Source organism: Tachysurus fulvidraco, chromosome 25 (genome assembly GCF_022655615.1).
Source record: "Tachysurus fulvidraco isolate hzauxx_2018 chromosome 25, HZAU_PFXX_2.0, whole genome shotgun sequence".
Classification (NCBI taxonomy): Eukaryota; Metazoa; Chordata; class Actinopteri; order Siluriformes; family Bagridae; genus Tachysurus; species Tachysurus fulvidraco.
The window spans coordinates 2,870,448-2,893,434 of record NC_062542.1 but is presented as its reverse complement, the minus strand read 5'-3'; the positions used below and the strand labels follow the sequence as shown (position 1 = coordinate 2,893,434).

The 22,987-nt window shown below is 42.1% G+C and overlaps 1 protein-coding gene across 2 annotated transcripts in view; it reads left to right on the top strand.

Annotated features, from left to right (window-relative positions):
- ext1a (exostosin glycosyltransferase 1a) overlaps nucleotides 1-20,286 on the top strand; it is a 55,555-nt gene extending 35,269 nt beyond the window's left edge. The window contains exons 2-11 of one of the 2 annotated variants that reach the window (XM_027157649.2): nucleotides 4,457-4,550; nucleotides 6,800-6,907; nucleotides 9,655-9,774; nucleotides 10,562-10,694; nucleotides 13,544-13,662; nucleotides 14,950-15,045; nucleotides 15,273-15,362; nucleotides 15,491-15,651; nucleotides 16,558-16,729; nucleotides 17,805-20,286. In XM_027157649.2, the coding sequence (XP_027013450.1) occupies nucleotides 4,457-4,550; nucleotides 6,800-6,907; nucleotides 9,655-9,774; nucleotides 10,562-10,694; nucleotides 13,544-13,662; nucleotides 14,950-15,045; nucleotides 15,273-15,362; nucleotides 15,491-15,651; nucleotides 16,558-16,729; nucleotides 17,805-17,990 (1,279 nt within the window). In that variant the 3' untranslated portion in view covers nucleotides 17,991-20,286. Of the gene's footprint in view, nucleotides 1-4,456; nucleotides 4,551-6,799; nucleotides 6,908-9,654; nucleotides 9,775-10,561; nucleotides 10,695-13,543; nucleotides 13,663-14,949; nucleotides 15,046-15,272; nucleotides 15,363-15,490; nucleotides 15,652-16,557; nucleotides 16,730-17,801 lie in introns of both variants that reach the window. The other variant, XM_027157648.2, reaches the window with a different exon arrangement.
- Nucleotides 20,287-22,987: the final 2,701 nt, after the last annotated feature.

The window sequence follows — 22,987 nt, the reverse complement described above, 5'->3', positions numbered from 1 at the left end:
TGGAGTTACCGAAAGAGTTTCTCTCTCTCTCTTTCTCTCTCTCTCTCTCACACTCTGTCTCAGATTATGGGATACGAGCGTAAATGATTAAGACCGAATCGTCTTAACCGGGTTTTGTCATGTAATGGATGGAGAAAAATAAGCGTCGGCTGTATGATATCTGTAATAACAAGTAAATAAGTAAATAGCAGATGTTCTTTTCCCGAAGACAAATCCTGTACAGGAATTGGAAGGACGGAGGCACGAGTGAAAGAAATCTGTGTTTAAAAACTGTTCAGAAACTGATTGAAAGCGAAGATGATGGTGATGAAGTGAGAGTGGAGGAGGAGGTGGAGGAAGGACTATTTCTGCTACGTGAGGATCAGGCGAAGGAAAAAGATTTTATTCGCAGTTCTCTTGAATTATTTGTCAGTGCATTTACTCGGTATGTCCTTAGCGACTTACCTCTTTAAATCCATCGCTAATTATTTACTTATTCAATTATTTCCTTGTTGTAAAATGTCCTTAGTTAACTACAAGGTCAATTTATTCCATATATATTTAGCTATTTCCTTATTAGGTAACTTATAATGTATATTTAAGGTCATTAATCACCTGCTTACCTAATTAAACGAAGGTATTTACTTTCCTACCTGCGTATGTAGTTACTTAGCTGTTTACTTAGAAACTCAGTTACTTTATTTACTTATTTACCTGATTATTATTACTAATATAACCTATAATCCTAGCTACACACTTATTGATTGCTTATTTAAATGCACATTAGTAATGAACTTACATTAGTACATTTCTTACATACTTTCGAATATGTTCTTCCTTATTTAATGACATAAGTATTATCTCTTTAGTGCTTATTACTTATTCAGTTATTACCCCTTATTACCTACACACTTATTAAATAACCTAAGTACCTTTCTTTAGTTCATTTAAGGTAATTACATACATACATACCTACCTACATAGTTACTAGTTAGCTATTTGCTTATTAAATTACTTCCTTTTTTAATTTAATCGTATTTATAGCTGTCTACTGATTTACTTGCTCATTTGTATGTATATGTAGTTATTTACTTATTAAATCGTATACTTTCTAATCCGTTTATCTACTAACTGATGTCTAAACATCCATATTTACTTGCTTGCTTGTTAAGTTACTTAAGTAACTCGTATGTGGATGTATTTCATTCTACACATGTTTACTTAATTACTTACTTAATTACTTATTTAATTACTGACCTACTTAATAAATGACTGACTTCCATAGAAAGTGACTTAGCGAAGTTCCCTACTTGTTTACTTACCTGTTAAGTAAATTAGAAACTTATGTATTTAAATATCCATCTAGTTCTTTTTTCTTTATTTTTAATAACTTTGCCTAATTACGTAGTTACTTAATTGTTTATTTCTTTTATGTATTAAAAAAATTGCACTTACCACTGAAGGGTAAAATTGTGAGCGCATTTGTTTCGCCTTTGTCGGTTTGTTTTTGTTCGTTCGTTCGTTTATTTATTTATTTATTTATTTATTTATTTATTGAAATACATTATTTATTTTCAGTGAACAAAAAAGGATCAATTTTTTAAAAATTTATTTTAAATGAAGCAAGTTGTCATACGGTGAAGTTGATGATGTGGAAACGCTAATATAAAAAATATGAGAAAAGAACTGATATGTAGATTAGAAAGCGAAGCCGTTTACAATCTCGGCGAAGACGCCGGTGATTTTTTTTTTCCCCGAGCTGCAATATGGAAAACTCTCACATAGTTTCACATGAGTTCGTGTTTACGAATCTGTTCTCCTTAAAGTCTGCGTCGTCGACCGGACCGTGATGTAAAACCATACCGCAGACCAGGAAGTTCGGCGTTCTTGAACATTCTTTGTGTAGTTTTCGGCATTTCTTCATTCGCTGTAACACGAGGTGGAAGTGTCAGCCGCACACCATTACTTGGTGTGTGTGTGTGTGTGTGTGTGTGTGTGTGTGTGTGCGTGCGCGCTTGTGTGGCGCCGAGTTGTGATGCATTAGCTTTTCTCAGAGACGGTGCAACTTGACCTGTGCGTCTGATGAAGGCCGCTTTCAGTGCTGCGTGTGAGAAAGCTCAGTGTGTGCAGCGCTGCCAGTAAACCCTGTGGCTCCTTCACCACCAATCCCTCATCCTCACTGAGGAGGAGGAGGAGGAGGAGGAACACAAACACATCGGGTTGATTCTCGCCACAAAAAAAATTATAAGAAGAAGAACAACCTCATAATCCAATGATTTGTCATTCTGTCTAAGGTTTAAATTTAAATACAACAAAAAGCCAGTGAGTATTAACTAAAAAAATCACACACACAGACAAAGGACTTTCTATTTATTTATTTGTTTGTTTGTTTGTTTGTTTGTTTGTTTGATTGACATGCTGCCATTCAGTTTGCTACGTTCCCCACCGTGCAGCGGTGCAGCGGCACTTTAGTCTCGTGTCCTCCTCTGTACATCATCGTTCTGTAGCATCACGTCGGTCACCTCGTAGGTCCTGAACAAGTCGAGGCGAGTCTCTGCTGCTGTAAACGGAATCGTTTATTAATTCACCGATTCATTAATTATACCTTCTCAGCTGCTCGGGGTTGTAAAAGCACAAACACACCAAAACACACCATGGATTTTCTTATCATGTGATTTTTTTTTCTCCTCAGCTTCTCCCTATGAGATTAGGGTAGGAATGTTTCCCATCGTTTTTTTCTTGATTATAGATAGGCAGTGAGAAAGGAGGAAAAAACCTGAGAATCTGTAAGAGGAAGAGGAGGAGGAGGAGGAGGAACCTTTTCAGACAGGCCTCAGAGTTGGAAGAGTGAAGGAATGTTCAATTAGGAATTCCAAACAGCCTCCGGAGCCAAGCGCTGACAGACACTCACTTTTTCCCTCCTTCCTTCTCCAAATAAAGGAACGGCGCAGGGTCGTCGAGGTCACGTCAGAGTGTGTGTGTGTGTGTGTGTGTGTGTGTGTGTGTGTGTGTGTGTGTGTGTGTGTGTGTGTGTGGTGTCTCAGCTGTTACTTCACTTTAAACCCTTCCAGACTCTTCTGTACTAGACTCTATCTCCCCCCCCACACACACACACTCACACGCACACACACTTTTTAACTTTCTTCCCTAAAGCAGCTCCTAATAAACTCCACTCTTTAAGCCCGTATCCTGCCGTGACCTCCAGTCCGGAGCGCCGGGTTCACACACACCACCCCGTGGAACTGCCTGAAAAGGATTTCTGAGTGCAAGCCAGCGGAAACACAGTTGTTCTGCTGTTCCCCCGTTATCAGATAAGATCAGTGAGTGCAGCCAAGCGCTGATTGTTCGAGTCGATGAGGGCGACGGGGCAGTAAACGTGTGTCTGTGAGGGTAAAGGGTAGATCAGAATGCAGGACTGAAGAGCGAGGAAATGAATAGACACACAACACTAGATGTAGTATGTGTGTGTGTGTGTGTGTGTGTGTGTGTGTGTGTGTGCGTATGTTTGTGTGAATGTATGTGTGTCTGTGTGTATGTTTGTGTGAATGTATGTGTGTCTGTGTGCATGTTTGTGTGTTTGTGCATGTTTGTGTGTCTGTGTGTGTTTGTGTGTATGTTTGTGTATGTGTGTTTCTGTGTGTGTGTGTCTGTGTGTCTGTTTCTGTGTGTGTTTGTCTGTGTGTGTCTGTGTGTGTCTGTTTCTGTGTGTGTTTGTCTGTGTGTGTCTGTTTCTGTGTGTTTGTCTGTGTGTGTGTCTGTGCATGTTTGTCTGTGTGTGTGTCTGTGTGTGTCTGTTTCTGTGTGTGTTTGTCTGTGTGTGTGTCTGTGCATGTTTGTGTGTGTGTGTTTATGGGGCCTTGTCAGTCATGTGTTTAAGCGCTCAGAACAATAACCACGTTTAGGTTTTCTACAGATAATCGAGCTCCCGTCCGACTCGTATTCACGTTTACGCTGTCAATCATTTTCAGTAAAGAATTGTGTTCACACACTCGACTAATAATCCCGTCCTCGTCGGTTCCCACGTTTATGTCTTTTCAAAAATGTTTTTAATGCATTCAAACCAATCGTGTTCGCAGACTCCATTAACAATCGCGTCCGCGTCCGCGTCGTCCACGAATCCTCGACTTCTGAGTCATTGATTGTTTCCCCTCCATCATCACACCACCACATGGATGCTGAGAGAAATCTCAGTTGAGGCGGTCACTCCATCTGCTGCATGTCTAACGCCATAAAAAAACGAGTCTCTTCGAGCGAATCTCAGCATCTACAGATAGACGCCGGCTCTTCAAAGCATGCCGGAGATCGTCGTTACCGGTCTGCACTTGTTTTTGGATCAGACGCCAGAAAGTGGCGTCTCTCATGTCTCCGTGTCTCAAGCTTCTCTCTATCCTAATTTCCTCTAAATAAGAGCTTCCGGAGATTTAATAAATATAAACACGTCTTTTTCTTCTTCTTTTTTTTTTAACTTTCTTTCTAGGTATGACTACAAAGAAATGTTGCACAACTCCACTTTTTGTCTGGTGCCCAGAGGACGGCGTCTGGGCTCCTTCCGCTTCCTCGAGGCTTTACAGGTGAATTTCTGACTGTTTTATAGACAAAACTTTTACAAAAAGACAAAATAAAATTAAATATGTGATTGACATTAATGATAATTAGTACTTAGTAAATTGTTTATTTTGTTCATGATGTTTTTGTGTCTGTGTTTTGGTGTCAATTTATTTCATTTATATGATATATATATCTATATATATATATATTTGAGGCCACGCCTCTTTCACTGGGATTGACAGGACCAGATGTCACGCCTTTGTCTCTGTTCAACTTATTTTATAAACAAATTAATTTGAATTAAATTATGATGCGATACAGTGTGAGTATAAGGCGTTACGCTCAGTGTCCTGATTTTATAGTCCACACACACACACACACACACACACACACACACACACACACATCCATGTGTTGTGCGTAGGCTTTGTGTGCTGCTGATTTGTATTTTTTTCAGTATTACACATTTCAGCATAACAGTGTGGATTTCAGCAGATCTGGTTAATGACGCTGAAGGGATTAGAGCGACCGAGCAGCAGCCAATCACACACCGGCTTCCTGCTTAACAGATTAATGGAGGACACGGGGACACACACACACACACACACACGCGTGCACAAACCTTGTTAAACACTTCCTCTTGTTATACCACGGCGAGGACAGTTAAGTAAGCATGTAGGGAGACCTTTCCGAGCGATACGTTTGTCGTTATCGCTGCAGCTGTGGGACGCCATTAACGACACCTTTATATACGACAAGCCGTGACTCCATTTTTGTTATCGTGGATCCGGAGTGAGGTCCAATCACACACAGCGGGAACCAGTCAGTCGGAAGAGAAAAGCATGCAACAATAAAACAAGGGGAGGCTTTTCAGGATGTAGTTAGAACCATTAAAGTGTGACTTTTTATTACCACTTTTTGTACTGTGTGTGGGTAGGGTGTGAGTGGTGTGAGGAGGGTGTGTGTGGTGTGTGAGTGAGTGTGAGAGAGAGAGAGAGAGAGAGAGAGAGAGAGTGTGTGTGTGTGTGTGTGTGTGTGTGTGTGTGTGTGTGTGTGTGAGTGGTGTGTGAGTGGTGTGTGAGTGAGTGTGTGTGTTTGTGAGTGAGTTTTTGAGTGTGTGTGAGTGACTGTGTGTGTGTGAGTGACTGTGTGTGTGTGAGTGACTGTGTGTGTGTGTGAGTGACTGTGTGTGTGTGTGAGTGACTGTGTGTGTGTGTGAGTGACTGTGTGTGTGTGTGAGTGACTGTGTGTGTGTGAGTGATTGTGTGTGTGTGTGAGTGACTGTGTGTGTGTGTGAGTGACTGTGTGTGTGAGTGACTGTGTGTGTGTGAGTGACTGTGTGTGTGTGAGAGTGTGAGAGTGTGAGTGAATGTGTGTGTGTGAGAGTGTGAGTGAAAGTGTGTGTGTGAGTGACTGTGTGTGTGTGAGAGTGTGAGTGAAAGTGTGTGTGTGAGTGAATGTGTGTGTTTGTGAGAGAGTGAGCATGAGTGTGTGTGTGTGTGTGTGTGTGTGTGTGTGAGAGTGTGAGTGAAAGTGTGTGTGTGAGTGAATGTGTGTGTTTGTGAGAGAGTGAGCATGAGTGTGTGTGTGTGTGTGTGTGTGTGTGTGTGTGTGTGAGAGAGTGAGCATGAGTGAGTGAGTGAGTGAATGTGAGTGTGTGTGTGTGAGTGAATGTGTGTGTTTGTGAGAGAGTGTGTGAGTGTGTGTGATTATTTTGGGGCTCTTGTTGTGGTATAAGAGGAATAAATGTCTAATTGTAGATTATTTCCCCCTTGCGTGTTACAGCGCACCCTGCGGGTTTTATCTCCTGTAGAAATGCTGAAATCTGTTCCAGGGTCAGTTTGAACTCGTCAGTCATGAAGCAGTCCATGACAAAGCATTGTGAGGAACTGAAGGTGTCGCCGTGTCTCTGTGTGACTCTGGTGTTTTACCAGCCGCAGTACAGAAGGAGTCACTTACACTTATGTTATTGTCATCATAGCCTCCAGCCTGAACGTCAACACACTGCTGTCCTGCTGGGTTTCTCTGTCCCCTCCCTCTCTCTCCCTCCCCGCCGCCTCTCCCCATCTCTTTCTTTCTCTCCCTGCCACTTCTGATCTTTATCTCAGCTCTTTATTATCTCTGTTTCTCCTCAGATTTTTACACTCCTCACTTTTGTTTTAGTGTGTGATGAGTTTATCTTCCAATCACAATAATGTCCCGAAACGTGTGTGTGTGTGTGTGTGTGTGTGTGTGTGTGTGTGTGTGTGTGTGTGTGTGTGTGTGTGTGTAGGCCGCCTGTGTTCCGGTCGTGCTCAGTAACGGCTGGGAGCTCCCCTTCTCCGAGGTTATCGACTGGAACATGGCGGCGGTCCTCGGGGACGAGAGGCTGCTTTTACAGGTAACGTAACTCACATCAGCAGTTTATACCATCAATACCACAGGATCGAAAGTTCTTTACGTTTTCCCCACATCCTCAGGACAGGAACGTTTACTTCACACTCGTTGATAAACGAACAGTTGTCTATAGCATCGAGATCAGAATCTCCTCTTGTCTTGATCAAACTTCCTCCCCTAACACGCACAACACTAAACAACACGGCACCCGGAATTATCGTCCTGACTCCGCCCTGGTAGGAGGAGCTAGATCGAGTTAAACTCCACCCCATTATCGATTTGCTCTCTCGTTACTTAACAGTGTTTAGGTGAAGAAGGTTTACAAATCGGTTATCTAAAGCGTGTGTATTTCTAGTTTGCATATCCGTTCGGTTCGGCTTCGGCCGTACGAGTTTGTCTATTAAATATTAAGCGATTCTTTCCTCCTTCCTCAGCTGGAGCAGTTTGGTCCACTCTGCTTTCCTTACTCCTAATTGTCATGCCACAGAATATTTTCACACTCTGATACCGCTGCTGGCTAAACGCCCCTGAGAGGATTCACCAAACAAGCCACAGCGTGATTTAAATGCTGGAACCGAACCCGTGTGCCTGAGCTCGGGGCCAAAGGAAACAGCGGGGTTAGACGTGTGACGGTTTCTGCCACAGCCGAGTCGCACGTTTGCGCATTTAACGCGCCTCGGATCCGAGTCGCACTCGCCGTCCCTGTGCCATTACGGATGAATACGAATCTGTAATTGCCTGGTGACTGGTGTGTCAGAGCAACGATCACATCTTTAAAACCGTCAACCTGTCGAACAGCTAAACATCGACTCGTGTAAATCCTTTCAGCCGTCAATCTGACGTCCATTAAGAAAAGCGAAAATTGTGAGCACACACTGGCTCCTCGACATCGTTGTGTTTTTCGCATTCACATTTCTTTCTGCAGATTTTCCTGCACTTAAAACTTTTCAAGCATTCAAAAAAAAGGGGTTATTAAAAACAAGCCAGCGATATTTTAGTGAATTCGGTAACAAATGAAAAGCAGGGCATGAAAAGAAAATCATGTCTTTTATAAATCTCATTTCCTTTCATTTGTAACAGTTTTACATATTTTTCCCCTTTAGATTAATAGACACTTTCACCGAAAGGTGATTAGATGATGTTTCTATATGAATTGCTTTGATTTAATGGGATTATGTACAAACTAGATCTATATAGAAAGGCAGAGAAATCAGTAAATGCTTAAACCTGGCTGGCTTCAGGGTACAGGAGCTTAACACGTGGACAAAAGACTCCGTCCTATACAACATACACGAGCTGACAAGGTCTGAGAGAGAGAGAGGGAGAGAGAGACAGACAGACAGACAGACAGAGAGAGAAAGAGACAGACAGAGAGAGGGAGAGAGAGAGAGAGAGAGAGAGAGACAGAGAGAGATACAGACCGAAAGAGAGAGAGACAGAGAGAGAGAGACAGAGAGACAGACCGAAAGAGAGACAGAGAACAGAGAGAGAGAGACAGATCGACAGAGAGACAGACCGAAAGAGAGAGAGAGACAGAGAACAGAGAGAGAGAGAGACAGACCGAAAGAGAGAGACAGAGAACAGAGAGAGAGTGAGATCGACAGAGAGAGAGAGAGAGAGAGACAGATCGACAGAGAACAGAGAGAGAGACAGACCGACAGAGAGACAGAACAGAGAGAGATAGAGACAGAGAACAGAGAGAGAGAGAGAGAGACCGATAGAGAGAGACAGATCAACAGAGAGAGAGAGAGAGTGACAGACCGATAGACAGAGAGAGAGACCGAGAACAGAGAGAGAGTGAGAGAGAGACAGACAGACAGAGAGAGAGAGACAGATCGAGACAGAGAGAGAGGGAGACAGACCGAGAGAGAGAGAGACAGATCGACAGAGAGAGAGAGAGAGACAGATCGACAGAGAGAGAGAGACAGATCGACAGAGAGAGAGTGAGAGAGAGACAGACAGAAAGAGAGAGAGAGACAGAGAGAGAGAGAGAGGGAGACAGACCGAGAGAGAGAGGGAGACAGACCGAGAGAGAGAGGGAGACAGACAGATAGAGAGAGAGAGACAGATAGAGAGAGAGAGAGAGAGACAGATAGAGAGAGAGAGAGAGAGACAGATCGAGACAGAGGGAGAGAGAGAGAGGGAGACAGTCCGAGAGAGAGAGAGACAGATCGACAGAGAGAAAGAGAGAGAGACAGATCGACAGAGAGAGAGAGAGAGAGAGAGAGAGAGACAGAGAGAGAGAGAGAGAGACAGATCGACAGAGAGAGAGGGAGAGAGAGAGAGAGGGAGAGAGAGACACAGAAATGAAATCTGAAATGAACCTGTATCACGTCCCTAGTATATTTATGATTATTGGGTTTTTTGTTTTTTTTTTTGGGTTTTTTTTTTTGTTTGTTTTTTTTGCCCAAAATATGGATAATTATATATCTTCTGTAAATTATTAACACTTTCATATTCTGGATTTTCAAGGTCCAGGTGTCCAGATTCACTTAACGCTTAATAAATCATCTTAGTTTTTAGTAACATGCTCTCCAGTCGAATTGCATTTTTTATTGTTACTATTTCTGTTGTCGTGAAACAAAACATCATTTGCCTTCGAGAGCAGCAGGATGGAGAAAAAACAAATCTAGAGGGAAAAAAAAATTCAAATCCTTAAAATTTCTAGTCATTTCTTAAAAAAACAAAACAAAAACATGACGAGTTCTCATTCCTCCATACAGTATGCATCCTTTTATTTCCCCCCCACAGATCCCCTCCACCATCCGCTCCATCCACCAGGACAAGATCCTTTCCCTCCGGCAGCAGACGCAGTTTCTCTGGGAGGCGTATTTCTCCTCCGTAGAGAGGATCGTGCTCACTACACTCGAGGTACACTACACTCTCCTCCCCACTAGAGTCAGCGCTCGCGATCGATAAACATCCTTCACCGCGTTTAAGACGTGCTCTTGTTAAATTTTAATGCTTCTACAGCAGTAATGGCTCCAAAAAGGATCTGTAACGTTATAGACGATAGGCTCCTCTACCGTTTCCTCCAGACTCGGGACTCACCGTCGTTTGCTCGATTAATCACGGAGTTCAGCTGCGAGTCTGAAGGAGCTCTAGGTTTCAGAAAGCAGGTCTAGCAGCCTGCTAGGTAAGAGCAGAACAACAGGAACCACGACGCAGGATTAAATCAGACGTGTTAAAAAAATATCACTCATTCAAAATGGTCACAAACCTCCATTCATTGATAAGGAGCTCCCATACGACGCTATCGTAGGAATTTAACACATCTAGAAAGCGTTCTTCATGTGTTTTCTATTTCGAGATGAAGCACAAAATGTATTGTTCTTAGCGATATGCTGAGGGACAAGAGAGAGAGAGAGTTTCTGCTGAGCTTAAGCAGACTTACTATACGATAAAATTAATACCAAACTAAACATAATCGGTTGCAGCGTCCCAGCTCCAGTACAAGCTCAAAGTTCTCTCTCTCTCTCTCTCTCTCTCTCTCTCTCTCTCTCTCTCTCTCTCTCTCTCTCTGGTGATACACAAGCTTGTGCATTTTGACCATCATCCGAACAAACACCCAAATAGTCTTTTGTACCAGCAACATTAATGAGCTCATAGTAACGAGCGGTTCACTCTTGATCGTGGTTCGTTGCTGTCTTTCCGTCAGATCATCCATGATCGCGTGCTACAGCACCTGAGCCACAGCAGCGTCATGTGGAACAACCTGCCCGGGGGTCTCTACGCCATGCCACAGTACTCCTCTTACCTGGGACACTTCCCTTTTTACTACGCCTCGCTCGGTGAGTCACACACACACTGTACTCACACACTGTACTCACACACTGTACTCACACACTGTACACACACACTGTATACACACAAACTGTACACACACACTGTACACACACACATTTACATTTACAGCATTTGGCAGACGCCCTTATCCATTGTTCAAAGTTACAATGAAAAAGTGTCAAAGGTTTTTTTTTTTTTTTTTAATAAATGCAAAAGATAAGGAAAAAAGTGCTAGCTGAAGTGTTTCCTGAATAAGTAGGTCTTCAACCGCCGCTTGAAAATAGCTAGTGACTCGGCTGTCCGGACCTCTAGGGGAAGTTCATTCCACCACCTTGGTGCCAGAACAGAGAAGAGTCTTGTAGTATACTTGCCTCTTACCCTGAGAGATGGTGGAACCAGTCGAGCAGTGCTGGTAGATCGGAGGGTGCGGGGTGCAGTGCGAGGAGTGATGAGGGCTTTGAGGTAAGAGGGAGCTGGTCCATTTTTGGGAATCGGATGCGTGCAGCTACCGGAAGCCAGTGGAGGGATCGCAGCAGCGGGGTGGTGTGGAGAACTTTGGCAGGTTGAAAACAAGCCGGGCAGCTGCATTTTGGATCATTTGCAGAGGACAGATTGCGTTCATAGGTAGACCTGCCAGCAGTGCATTGCAGTAATCCAGTCTAGAAATGACAAGAGACTGAACAAGTACCTGAGCAGTCTGTGTGGACAAAAATGGCCGAATCCTTCTAATGTTGTAGAGAAGAAACCGACATGAGCGAGTCACATTAGGGACATGAGAGGAAAAGGACAGTTGATTGTCCATGGTTACCCCAAGGTTGCGAGCTGTGGCTGAAGGGGAGATCAGATCGTTGTGCAAGGATATAGCAAGATCATGACCTGGGGATGAATCACCTGGGATGAACAGCAGTTCAGTTTTGCTAGGATTGAGCTTTAACTGATGAGCAGTCATCCATGTTTAAATTTCTGCCAGACATGCTGAGATCCGGTCAGAAGCTGTGGCATCTGAGGGTGGGAAAGAGAAGATAAGTTGTGTATCATCAGCATAGCAGTGGTAAGAGAACCCATGTGATGAAATAACTTCACCAAGAGAGTGAGTATACAGGGAGAAAAGAAGAGGACCGAGTACTGAGCCCTGTGGGACACCAGTGGAGAGTCTGCGTGGAGCAACTGTCACTCCCCTCCATGTTACCTGATATGAGCGTCCTTCCAGGTAGGAGGCAAACCATTCCCAAGCTGATCCGCAAATCCCAAGACTCTTGAGGGAGGATAAGAGAGTCTTGTGGTTGACCGTATCAAACGCTGCTGAAAGGTCAAGGAGGATAAGGACGGATGACAGTTTGGCTGATCTAGCAGTATGTAGCTTCTCAGAGACATCCAAAAGGGCTGTCTCTGTAGAGTGAGCTGCTATAAAGCCAGACTGTTTGGGATCTTCGAGGTTGTTCTGTGAGAGATAGACAGACAGTTGATTATAGACAATGCGTTCAAGAATTTTTGAAAGAAATGAGAGAAGTGATACCGGTCTGTAGTTACTGATGTCTGATGGATCCAGAGCAGGTTTCTTTAGGATGGGAATAACCCTTGCTCTCTTGAAAGTAGTTGGTACCTGACCAGATGCTATGGATCTATTGACACACTACTTCTGAAATGTTCTTTATATGAATGGTCCATGAAAAAGTTGTCATACATGAATCACACTTTATTGTGCTTTCTAGCTTTTATTTATCCCACATCAGTGATCACGTCATTTTTATGTCAAATTTTATTTTTAAACATACTTTAAAAAGACCGTTATGTTGTGTTAGGTTTTTCAGGGGTATGATGTTTCAGTGGGGAAAATAATTATCATTTAAAACTCATATGTCATGTGTCATATTGTAAAAATAAATGATATAATTTTGACACAAAAATGAAAAAATGATTGTATTATTTATATAAAATGTATAAATATTTTATAATGATACTAATATACAAATTATAATAATATATAAATTATACATATTTATATAAATATATATAAATTCTAAAATATTTTCCCTAGTTGTCGGAATTGAAAAATTGAGTCTAAAACGATCGTTGAATATTTTGAAAGACAAAATAAGTAAATCAATCATTTTCTTTATGTTGCGTTCGCGTATGATCGTTAAAGATGTTCTCGAAAGAATGTTGTTTTGTGAACGTTTTCTGTACTTTTTTCAGTTTGAATGGGAAAATAATGAACCAGATAATAATCACGTTTCTCTAAATTGTAATAAACGTGTTCTATAAGAATTACGTTTTAAGGGAAATTTTTTATTTTTTTTTCCCCCAGAAATATTTTGTATGCTATTCGTTTTGGCTTGTTCTTTAAAAGGATGCCAATATTTCTGAATCTGACTGTAGAACATTTCCCAACAATGTTGAAGCATATTTATTTCCCTGTACATGCCGCTAATCGCTTGCTAACTAATGATTTGTCAATTAGTTTTACACGTTTCCCAACGGACCAATTAAACTTTGCTTCAAATAGCGAGGTTTCTTTTAAAGGATCCTGCCTGGTCTAACCTTGTGCAATTACTTTACCTGTGTGTGTGTGTGTGTGTGTGTGTGTGTGTGTGTGTGTGTGTGTGTGTGTGTCCAATTAACAATTTTCAGATAAAATTGTTGTTAGTCTGGTGGCAGCAGCGTCATGAGTTATCGTGTTTTGTTGTACTTTCCATCTTTCTGGTAATTGCAGTAAAGGAATCTCTAACCTGGCCATGGTCACATTCTTGGTTTCTTGAAAAGACGTGCCTAGACATCGAATATATCAAAACGAACCCCCTTTGCGCCGCATGGATTTGCAAGCTGATGGTGTACAAGCTTCTTCTTTCCACAGGTATCAAACCACATCAGAAATTCACAGCAGTGATCCATGCTGTAACACCACTGGTCTCACAGTCACAGCCCATTCTGAAGCTGCTAGCGTCTGTGGCCAAATCGCAGTACTGTGCACAGGTATGTGGAGCGCTGAAATAATAGCAAATTATACAATGTGTGGCCAAACCGTCACACTAGAGGTCTTCTCGGGTCTAAAGAAATGTAACTGACCCGAAGTGACCCGAATCGCTTTTTACCCGAACCCGACGTGCATAATTTTGACATCTTTTTTTTTTTTTTTTTTTAAAGAAAGTCCCGACCCGAGACAAACCCGAAAAATTAGACCCAAGTCCAACCAGTTGTCAATATTTTTTAACCCGACTGGGCCCGAATGTTGCACACACCGATGCAACCCTGCACGCACCAGTCAGACAGAAAAGTAACCGCTACAGCGTGGGTTCACAATTGATTGACAGGTCTGTTTCAACGAAAATTAGCTTACCGCTAGCAACATGTCGCAAGCGGTCTTGACAAACAGAGGAGAGGTTGGAAATCGACTCGAGTCGATGCACACACACGAGATACAGTAGTCCGGGTCTTCTCAGGTCCGTTCGGTAAAAACACATGCATTTTAAATTAAACGAGACCCGATGCCGCTATTATTATACCCGACCCGTGTCCGAGGAACACATGAAATTTTTGGACCCGAACCAGCTTGGGTCTCGGGTCGGACCTCGGGTTTTCGGATCCAAGTGGCCCCGTGAAGACCTCTATGTCACACGTCACACTCGTATGTGCATGTTGAACACTTTGTTCCACATTTATTCCTGCTTTAGTGTTATAATAAGCTCCACGTTTCTCTTCTGCTTATGCTTTCCAGTATAGTATAGCATGCCTGTGTGTGTTTGTGTTCCTTTAGCTACAAGAACATTAGTGAGATCAGACACAGATGTTGGGATGTTGAGGCGACTCCAGTTCCGGGTTCATCCCAAAGGTGTTCAGCGAGGTTAAGTCAGAGTCAGGGCTCTGTTAAGGACACTCAAGTTCTCCCACTTCAACCTTAACCTCCACACCATGTCTTCATGGAGCTTAGCGGCTTTGTGCAAGCCGGAGCAGTGTTCGAGTCTTCAGTGAAGGGAATTCTAGACATTCTAGACGAGTTTGTGGAAGAACCACATATGGGACAGGGGTGCACATACTTTTTTTAACCATGCAATCTTGCTTTCCTTAGAGTCACTTAGCAACGTAAGCAGAAACTATGATTAGGGTTAAGTGATGATGAATTATCAAACTCTGTGATGGTTGATGTAAGCATACAGGATGGGATAGAATGACTAACTTCACAATAATTTGGCAGTTCAGACCCAGCGGGTAAGACAACACTAGGGCCTTCACATCTTTTCCACTCTTCCATCTGTTCTGTAGATCATCGTTCTGTGGAACTGTGACAAGTCTCTTCCTGCAAAGCACCGCTGGCCTGCGACCTCTCAGCCTGTCGTGGTGATTGAAGGCGAGAGTAAGGTAAGTCTGTGGTAGTCACTGTGCCAAAAAACTAACCCTTATCAGATCAGCTACCTGCTGCAGCAGATACCAGTTTGTTACAACCGTCATGCACGGCATGGATTTACCAGAACTTTCCACTGTAATGAACGTAATGCGGGGCAGAAGACTTTTTAAGTGGGCATGTACCGTGAGAAGAGGTTGAGAGTCATTTTTTTTGAGATTGTACGATTTGCTGATGTCTCCAGGTGATGAGCAGCCGGTTCGTGCCCTACAGCACCATCGTAACAGATGCCGTGCTGAGTCTGGACGAGGACACCGTGCTCTCCACTACTGAAGTAGGTGGCGCCGCATCACAGCTCTTTATCAACCTGACGATAAGCTTTATCTCAGATTCTCCAAGCACGATAAGAATTGTACCAAAGAAAGGTGAGGTCAGATCAGAGCTCGGATTTTTATCCCATAGGTGGATTTCGCCTTCACTGTTTGGCAAAGCTTCCCTGAGAGGATTGTGGGATATCCAGCAAGGAGCCATTTCTGGGACGTCAACAAAGAGCGCTGGGGCTATACCTCCAAGTGGACCAATGACTATTCGATGGTGCTGACTGGAGCTGCTTTTTACCACAGGTAAACATAAAAAGGTGGTTTTACGAGGAGAGAATGATTTCAGTGCTGCTTGTTATGGAAAACTTACGAACCTTCTGACAGGATTGTACTCTCCAGGGGTAGTTAAAGGTTCAGTAATTAAAGGTGGGGTCTCCGATATTTGAGAAATGCTTCTGAAAACTGCGTCGGGCCACCAAACAAAACAAAAATCGAAACAAACGTGTAGCCAATGAGCAGAAAGGGGCGGGTCTTGTCAATATGGGCGGAGAGCGTGTTCAGTGCGCATGTGTGCATGTGCGCATATTCACAGATTGGAGTTTCCTGAGTCAATAACTCCTGAGCTAAACGCTGTTACTACACAAAACGCGGTTGTAGCTGCCTCTCTACATTACTACGATAGAAAAGAGGTGTTATTTGTGTAGTAACAGCGTTTAGCTCAGGAGTTATTGACTCGGGAAACTCCAACCTGTGAATATGTGGCCAACTTCCTGCTCCTTCAGTTCTCTCCAGCGCTGGAAAGCTGATCCTATATTAACACGTCCTACTTCTTGCCTTATCGTAAGTCTTTCTTCTCTTTCTTTCTTTGTTTTTATCCTCCATGTCGATGTGAAAACCCTTACTGCTCATCGGCCACAGGTTTGTTTTGATTTTTTGTTTAGCTTGTCTTCCCGACAGTTTTCTGAAGCATTTCTCAAACATCGGAGACCCTACCTTTAAGCCCCTGGGCTAGTGTTCAGAAGGTCATGAGTTTAAGCCCTGTCGTAGCCCTCGAGTAAGTTCTTTCTGTGGGGACACTGTATCAAAGCTAATCCTGCTCTCTGACCCTAGCTTCCTAACAGGCTATTATAGGACATGTGAAGTAAAGAATTTGAAAGCCTTTCTTCTTATTTATTTATTTATTTATTTATTTATTTTTTGCTCATCTAGATATTACAATTATTTGTACGCAAATTACCTGCCAGCCAGCTTGAAGAACATGGTTGACCAGCTATCAAACTGTGAAGATATCCTCATGAACTTCCTTGTGTCTGCTGTCACCAAGATGCCCCCCATCAAGGTCACGCAGAAGAAGCAGTACAAGGAGACCATGATGGGACAGGTACCACATTTCCGCTCCAGTGCCAGAAACGTATTATTGTTATTAAGGATTTTTTTTTGCTTATACCACAAGGACTGTTGAATCCTTCAGTTCTTCCCTAACAGCAGCTGTGACAGCAGCGAGATATGTTTAGTCTAAGAAAATAAGCTATGTTTATAGCAGCTGTAACCTAAATGATAACAGGAACTGACTTTCATTTAGTCAATAATCACCAAAGGTGTGTTCTTTATTACTTCGTCTTTACCGCTTACCTCGATTGAACTGTTTTCTGTAACCTTCTGGAAACCACCAGATAAACCACTAGGTTAACTCTTACGTAATAGTCACCTCATTATTTGCCCAGTCGGTGAACTCGAAGAAGTTTTAACATAGAACGATCCAGGAAACGACAGCACCGTCTTATATGTCCCATGTCATGTGACTTACCATTGTTGTCTTTGGTTTGACTTTGTTTAGATGGTTCATAAGATTCACACTCAGCAGTCAAAAAAGGAAATATATTTCCCAAAAAGACCATTATGTTTAACTGGTTCATTCTCGGGGGACACGGTGGCTTAGTGGTTAGCACGTTTGTCTCACACCTCCAGGGTTGGGGGTTCGATTCCCGCCTCCGCCTTGTGTGTGTGGAGTTTGCATGTTCTCCCCGTGCCTCGGGGGTTTCCTCCTGGTACTCCGGTTTCCTCCCCCGGTCCAAAGACATGCATGGTAGGTTGATTGGCAAAATTGTCCGTAGTGTCCGGGTGTATCCTGTCTCGATGCCCGATTATGCCTGACGCTCCCCGTGACCCGAGAAGTTCGGATAAGCGGTAGAAAATGAATGAATGAATGTATGGTTCATTCTCTTCTCTATTTAGAGAACTCGCCAGTTTCCAAAACAAATCTTTATGCTCTCTTTCCAATCCTGACCTCAGTAATGACCGCAGCTTATCTCCGTTTCCACTCATCTGTTATTCATACAGGAATCAATTATTAATCCAGAAGCATGCAGCATGAATTAGAATTGGGATGCATGTGTTGCTTTACAAAGTTTCACCAAACTGACTGTACATTTTTTTCTTTTTTTTTCCCCCAGCAGACATCGCGAGCCTCTCGTTGGGCAGACCCGGACCACTTTGCCCAGCGGCAGACTTGCATGAACAAATTTGCCAGCTGGTTTGGCAGCATGCCCCTCGTCCACTCCCAGATGAGACTGGACCCCATTTTGTTTAAGGACCAGGTGTCTATACTGCGTAAAAAATACAGAGACATCGAGAGACTCTAACCTGATATCCATGAGAGACTTTTTTCCAAAAGGTGTAGAACAGAGCCTCGTGTCACCCCATCTAGGGCTATAACAAGACGGAGGCGGTGGAACCCTCAGCCAGGGAGCGAGCTGGTCAAGAAGAGATGGATGGAGGGAGGAGGTGGGGTTGGAGGCGGCTGTTGTGCTTAATGAAGTCCTGCTGTCAAAAAATGTATGACATATCATTGTGCTTGTCTGATACGCATCGTTTGTTTTACACTACAGCAGGGGTTATTTTTTGGCAGTTGGACTAACTTGGCACAACACACACACACACACACACACACACACACACACACACACACTTCCCCTTTGTTCATGTTGTACTCCTTTTGCCAAGGTTAACTGTGGCCATGGCCACCTTGGATGCAACACGGAGACAAACACACACACACAACCACGCACAGTCCTGGACTTGAACAGAATATGGTTAACAGGACCCTGAAGGCTTTTGACCAGAATTCTCTCTCTAATCAAAATGCATGATGGGATACACTCTCTAGCTCTTACCTGCATGCTCGTTTCATCAGCCTTCAGTCCCGGTCGATTCTTCAGAGTCGGCGGGGTTCGCTACGTCCTGCAAAGCGACTGAACAATGCGACAATGTCACAGTGCCTAACCTTTCAGGGTGCACTTGGGAGTCCAAATAGGATTCGAACGAAAGCAAAAAAAAGAAATAAAAAAGAAAAAGCGCCTCGGTCATGCTGCTCGCGTATCAGCCCAAAGTTCACTTTTTTTCCTGTTTTATTTTGTTTAGTTTTGTTTTTCACCCTCACCATCTCCTGTGATCATAAGCTTTATCTCTAGTCGTAAGAGATCTTTAAATCGCGAGCTTAAATAAGCTTCTCCATGCTAAACACGTTGCACAGTCATTTCTGAGCCTGTATAATAGATTGTTTTTTGGAACTAAAACACTAAGATATTTGTCGCTATTTAAGGTTTAAATACGTACACGACGTTCTTCTTCGGAGAGGCTTTACGACGCCTTTACTCGCCATTCGATATGTTTTTTTTTTCCCGCATATCAGAATATTAATTTGCACATTTTCAAAAAAAAAAAACAAAAAAAAACCATGAAGAATACATACAGCCGCGGTCCTACGTATACTGTGGTAATAGATGTTAAAGGTAAGACGTTCTTCTGTTCGTTTATTTTACAAGGCAGGTTTAATAGAGAGAGAGGAAACTTAATACTGTCGTAGGTCCTTTAATTGTTTTACCGGGGTTGAGAAATCCAAAAATCTGTGTGTAAGATTATTTATCCTCGCCTCATTTGATATATAACCCATCGATCAGATGGACTTGAAGAGGTATCATCTAAATAGGTTTGTAATAGTAAATCATCTGAAGCTCTGCAGAATCAGTACAGAAACCGATTCCCCCAGTGAAGATTATACCCTAAAGTATTATAAATAAAATCAGTCCTTATCTTTCATATCACTTCTCATTCTTCATGTCATTACCAACACCGATTGTTGTTCTTCCCAAGTCCATACAGTGCCATTCCTCTTTTTTATTATTATTATTTTTTTTTTTTATGCAGGATTTGCCATAAATAGGTAAACTGTCAGACATACTTGTTTCTGTCATGTAGTCAAATTGAAATTCATCCCAAATCTTAGGGCAAAAAAACAACAACAATAATCCAGTCTTAGCATTATTCAAAGCACAGAGTGCAACTGAAAGAGCTTTTAAATGTATGAAAGTAATGAAGTGTCCTGCTGTGGGTTCTCTACAAAACCGTCGCTTTATAGAAATGTCACATTTTAAATCCTTCACATTCTCCGTCTGCTTTATGACATTTTCAAAGATCTCTTAATTACACGAACGTGCCTTTCTCGAGACACTTCGGAGTTGTTTTTCATCCGACCTTAATGGAAAACTCTGGTGTGCTCCCATTCCTGTGTTGCGTCGGTCAGACGGACGTTTCCCAATTCGCTTCCACACGATAGTTTTTTTTTGTTTGTTTTTTTTTAGTTTACTTTGTCTAACACTGGATTATTTTTCTTATTGTTGCAGTATTATGCTGTGCTGACATTCCTACCTGTTTTGTAGGAACACATTGCCGTGATGTCTCGGTTTTAATTTTGTTCTGTTCCGCACTTCCTACGTGTGTATGTGGACTCGTGGCTCTTCTTTGCCCAGTATGGACACCGATGTAATTCAGTGACATTATTTTACACAGTTACAAACAACAATATAGAACAAATGCCAGTTTTTTTTTAAAGAATGGTTTTATAAAAAAAAAAAAAAGGAATAAATACAATTTGCCTCAGTTTGTCTTTATTGTATATTCTTATATTTTATGTAAAATGTACTGAACGTACAACATTCATAGCAATAATGCAGTGTATATAACCTGATCATATAGTATATTCAATTCAATTCAAGTTTATTTGTATAGCGCTTTTTACAATGGGCTTCGTCTCAAAGCAGCTTTACAGAACATAAACATAGAACAGAAGTTAAGCATAAGGAGAAAAAAGAATTAATATAGTAAAAAATTATGTATATAGTTCACAGTGTGTATGTATGTATGTATGTATGTATGTCTGTATGTATGTATGTATGTATGTATGTATGTATGTATGTATGTATCCCCTATGAGCAAGTCTGAGGTGACTCAGGCAGCAGTGGCAAGGAAAAACTCACTTAAATTGAGGAAGAAACCTTGAGAGGAACCGGACTCAAAGGGGAACCCATCCTCATATGGGTGGAGCTGGGGGTGAGATTACAAATATACAGTCAAACAAGTGTTGAATTGGTGTAAAGACCACATGGAGTTCAGATCTCCTCTTGGTATCATAGAGTCCAACTGGAGCTGGTAGATCTGTAGATGTCTCCGGATTCTCATAGAGTCAGCCTCATCTCAGTGGAGGTCCAAAATCTTCATCACACGGAAGACGATCGGAGCCGGTACAATGTCTGGATGCCTCGGGATGGGTAGAAAGAGAAAAGACTTGCACCTGTTCATAAAAAAGGTGCAAGTCTAAAGTATTGGTGCATAATTTTATGGGATGTATTATATGTGTGTGTACGCCTGACTAAAGAGGTGAGTTTTTATATAACAGCAATATTGTTCTAACTCAATTGTAGAGTACATATCTCAAAGGTACTGTACATTTTGTAAACCAGTTGATATACAGTATATTAACCAGTATAAACCAATGCATTATATAACCCAATGGATATAGTTGAAATCTATTAATCAAAAACTTATATAACAAAATTTTGTATATAACAAAATGTTTCACTAGCATTATATATATGCTCTATGTTTTCTTACTGTGTTATATACTATATTATTAGTTTATGTTCAGTTATATAAAATACTATTGGTTTAAGTTGTTGAGATATATATATATATATATATATATATATAATAAATAAAACCAATAATATCTAACCCATTTTATGACATGATACTAAGGTTGAAACCCAATAATAGCGTACATAACCCAATTATAAGCAATAGTATTAGCAGTTTAGTGTTAATGACCTTGATCAAGACCCAACATTGGCCATTTTGCTGATTTAGGTATTTAAACTCTTTACATCATGATCGTTAACCTAAAGGCTTAACCGCTGAGCCACGACTTCCCCATTAAGCTTCGCACAATATCATTTTGAGATAATAACCCAAGACCTACACATTTAAAACAATTCTCATCACACTTGCATTAAATCATATTCGACCTGAGACTGGAAAAAGTAGTCACCTTGATATTAAATGTGTAAATGCTGTATCTATGGGCTAGACGCTACCTGAACATTGTGACCCAACATCGACTTTCACCAGAGATGTGAACAATTCATTCATGACTGCAGATGATGTGGTACTGGCCTAGACTTAAATATCAGCCATCCACTAAAGGACTAGTATCCCTGCAACCTGTTGTCCTATAAAGCAGCTTTATATTTTAAACAAATATGCATATATTGTCCTTTTGTCTGGGAGAATCATCAAGTGCTTGAGCCCATATGATTACTGCTTGCACATTTATATCGATTTGCCTTTGCTCCTTTTAATTGCTCTTGAACTGTCAGTTTGATGGTAACGAGTATCAGTGTGCCTTCGATCGTGGCCTTTTTAGCAAAATTAAACAAGCCATATTGACGGCAGTGAAGAAACCGCCCGGTGAATACAGATATTACGTAGCTACGTAATCATCACATCTCTGCTAGGTTCAGTAAGGTTAACTGACTACTCCAAACGTAACCATTACCATCAGGATGTTGGTGGAAATGCTAAATGGTTTGTTCTTTGGAAAACAAAACTCTTGCAGTTACAAAAAAATAAATAAATAAAAAAAAGCTGGAAGATGAAAAATCAGCGCAAGTCAATAAGGGACACTTGAGACCAGGAAGGGGTCTAAGATCAATACGTACATATTCCATCCATCCATCCATCCATCCATCCATCTATCTTCTACCGCATATCCAGGGCTGGGTCGTGGGGGCAGCAGTCTAAGCAGGGACATGCAGACTTCCCTCTCCCCAGACACTTCCTCCAGCTCTTCCGGGGGAATACCGAGGCGTTCCCAGGCCAGACGAGAGACATAGTCCCTCCAGCGTGTCCTAGGTCTTCCCCGGGGCCTCCTCCCGGTTGGACATGCCCGGAACACCTCCCCAGGGAGGCGTCCAGGAGGCATCCGGAACAGATGCCCAAGCCACCTCAGCTGACCCCTCTCGATGTGGAGGAGCAGCGGCTCTACTCTGAGCTCCTCCCGAGTGACTGAGCTCCTCACCCTACATACATATTATTATGTGGAGGTGCAGTGGGTTTTCAGGAATTAAGCTGAAAAGGAAGCACCTCATAACATAAATCCCAGATCAAATAAACCTGACATGAATCATTGGAATGGCCTTGAAGCAGGTGAAAGGGTTTCAGCCGAGGGCTGAACAAGGGTTATGCTAAAGGCAATATAAGCAGATAGTCAGTGACTTGAAACCAAGCTAATTCATATCCCTGCCTT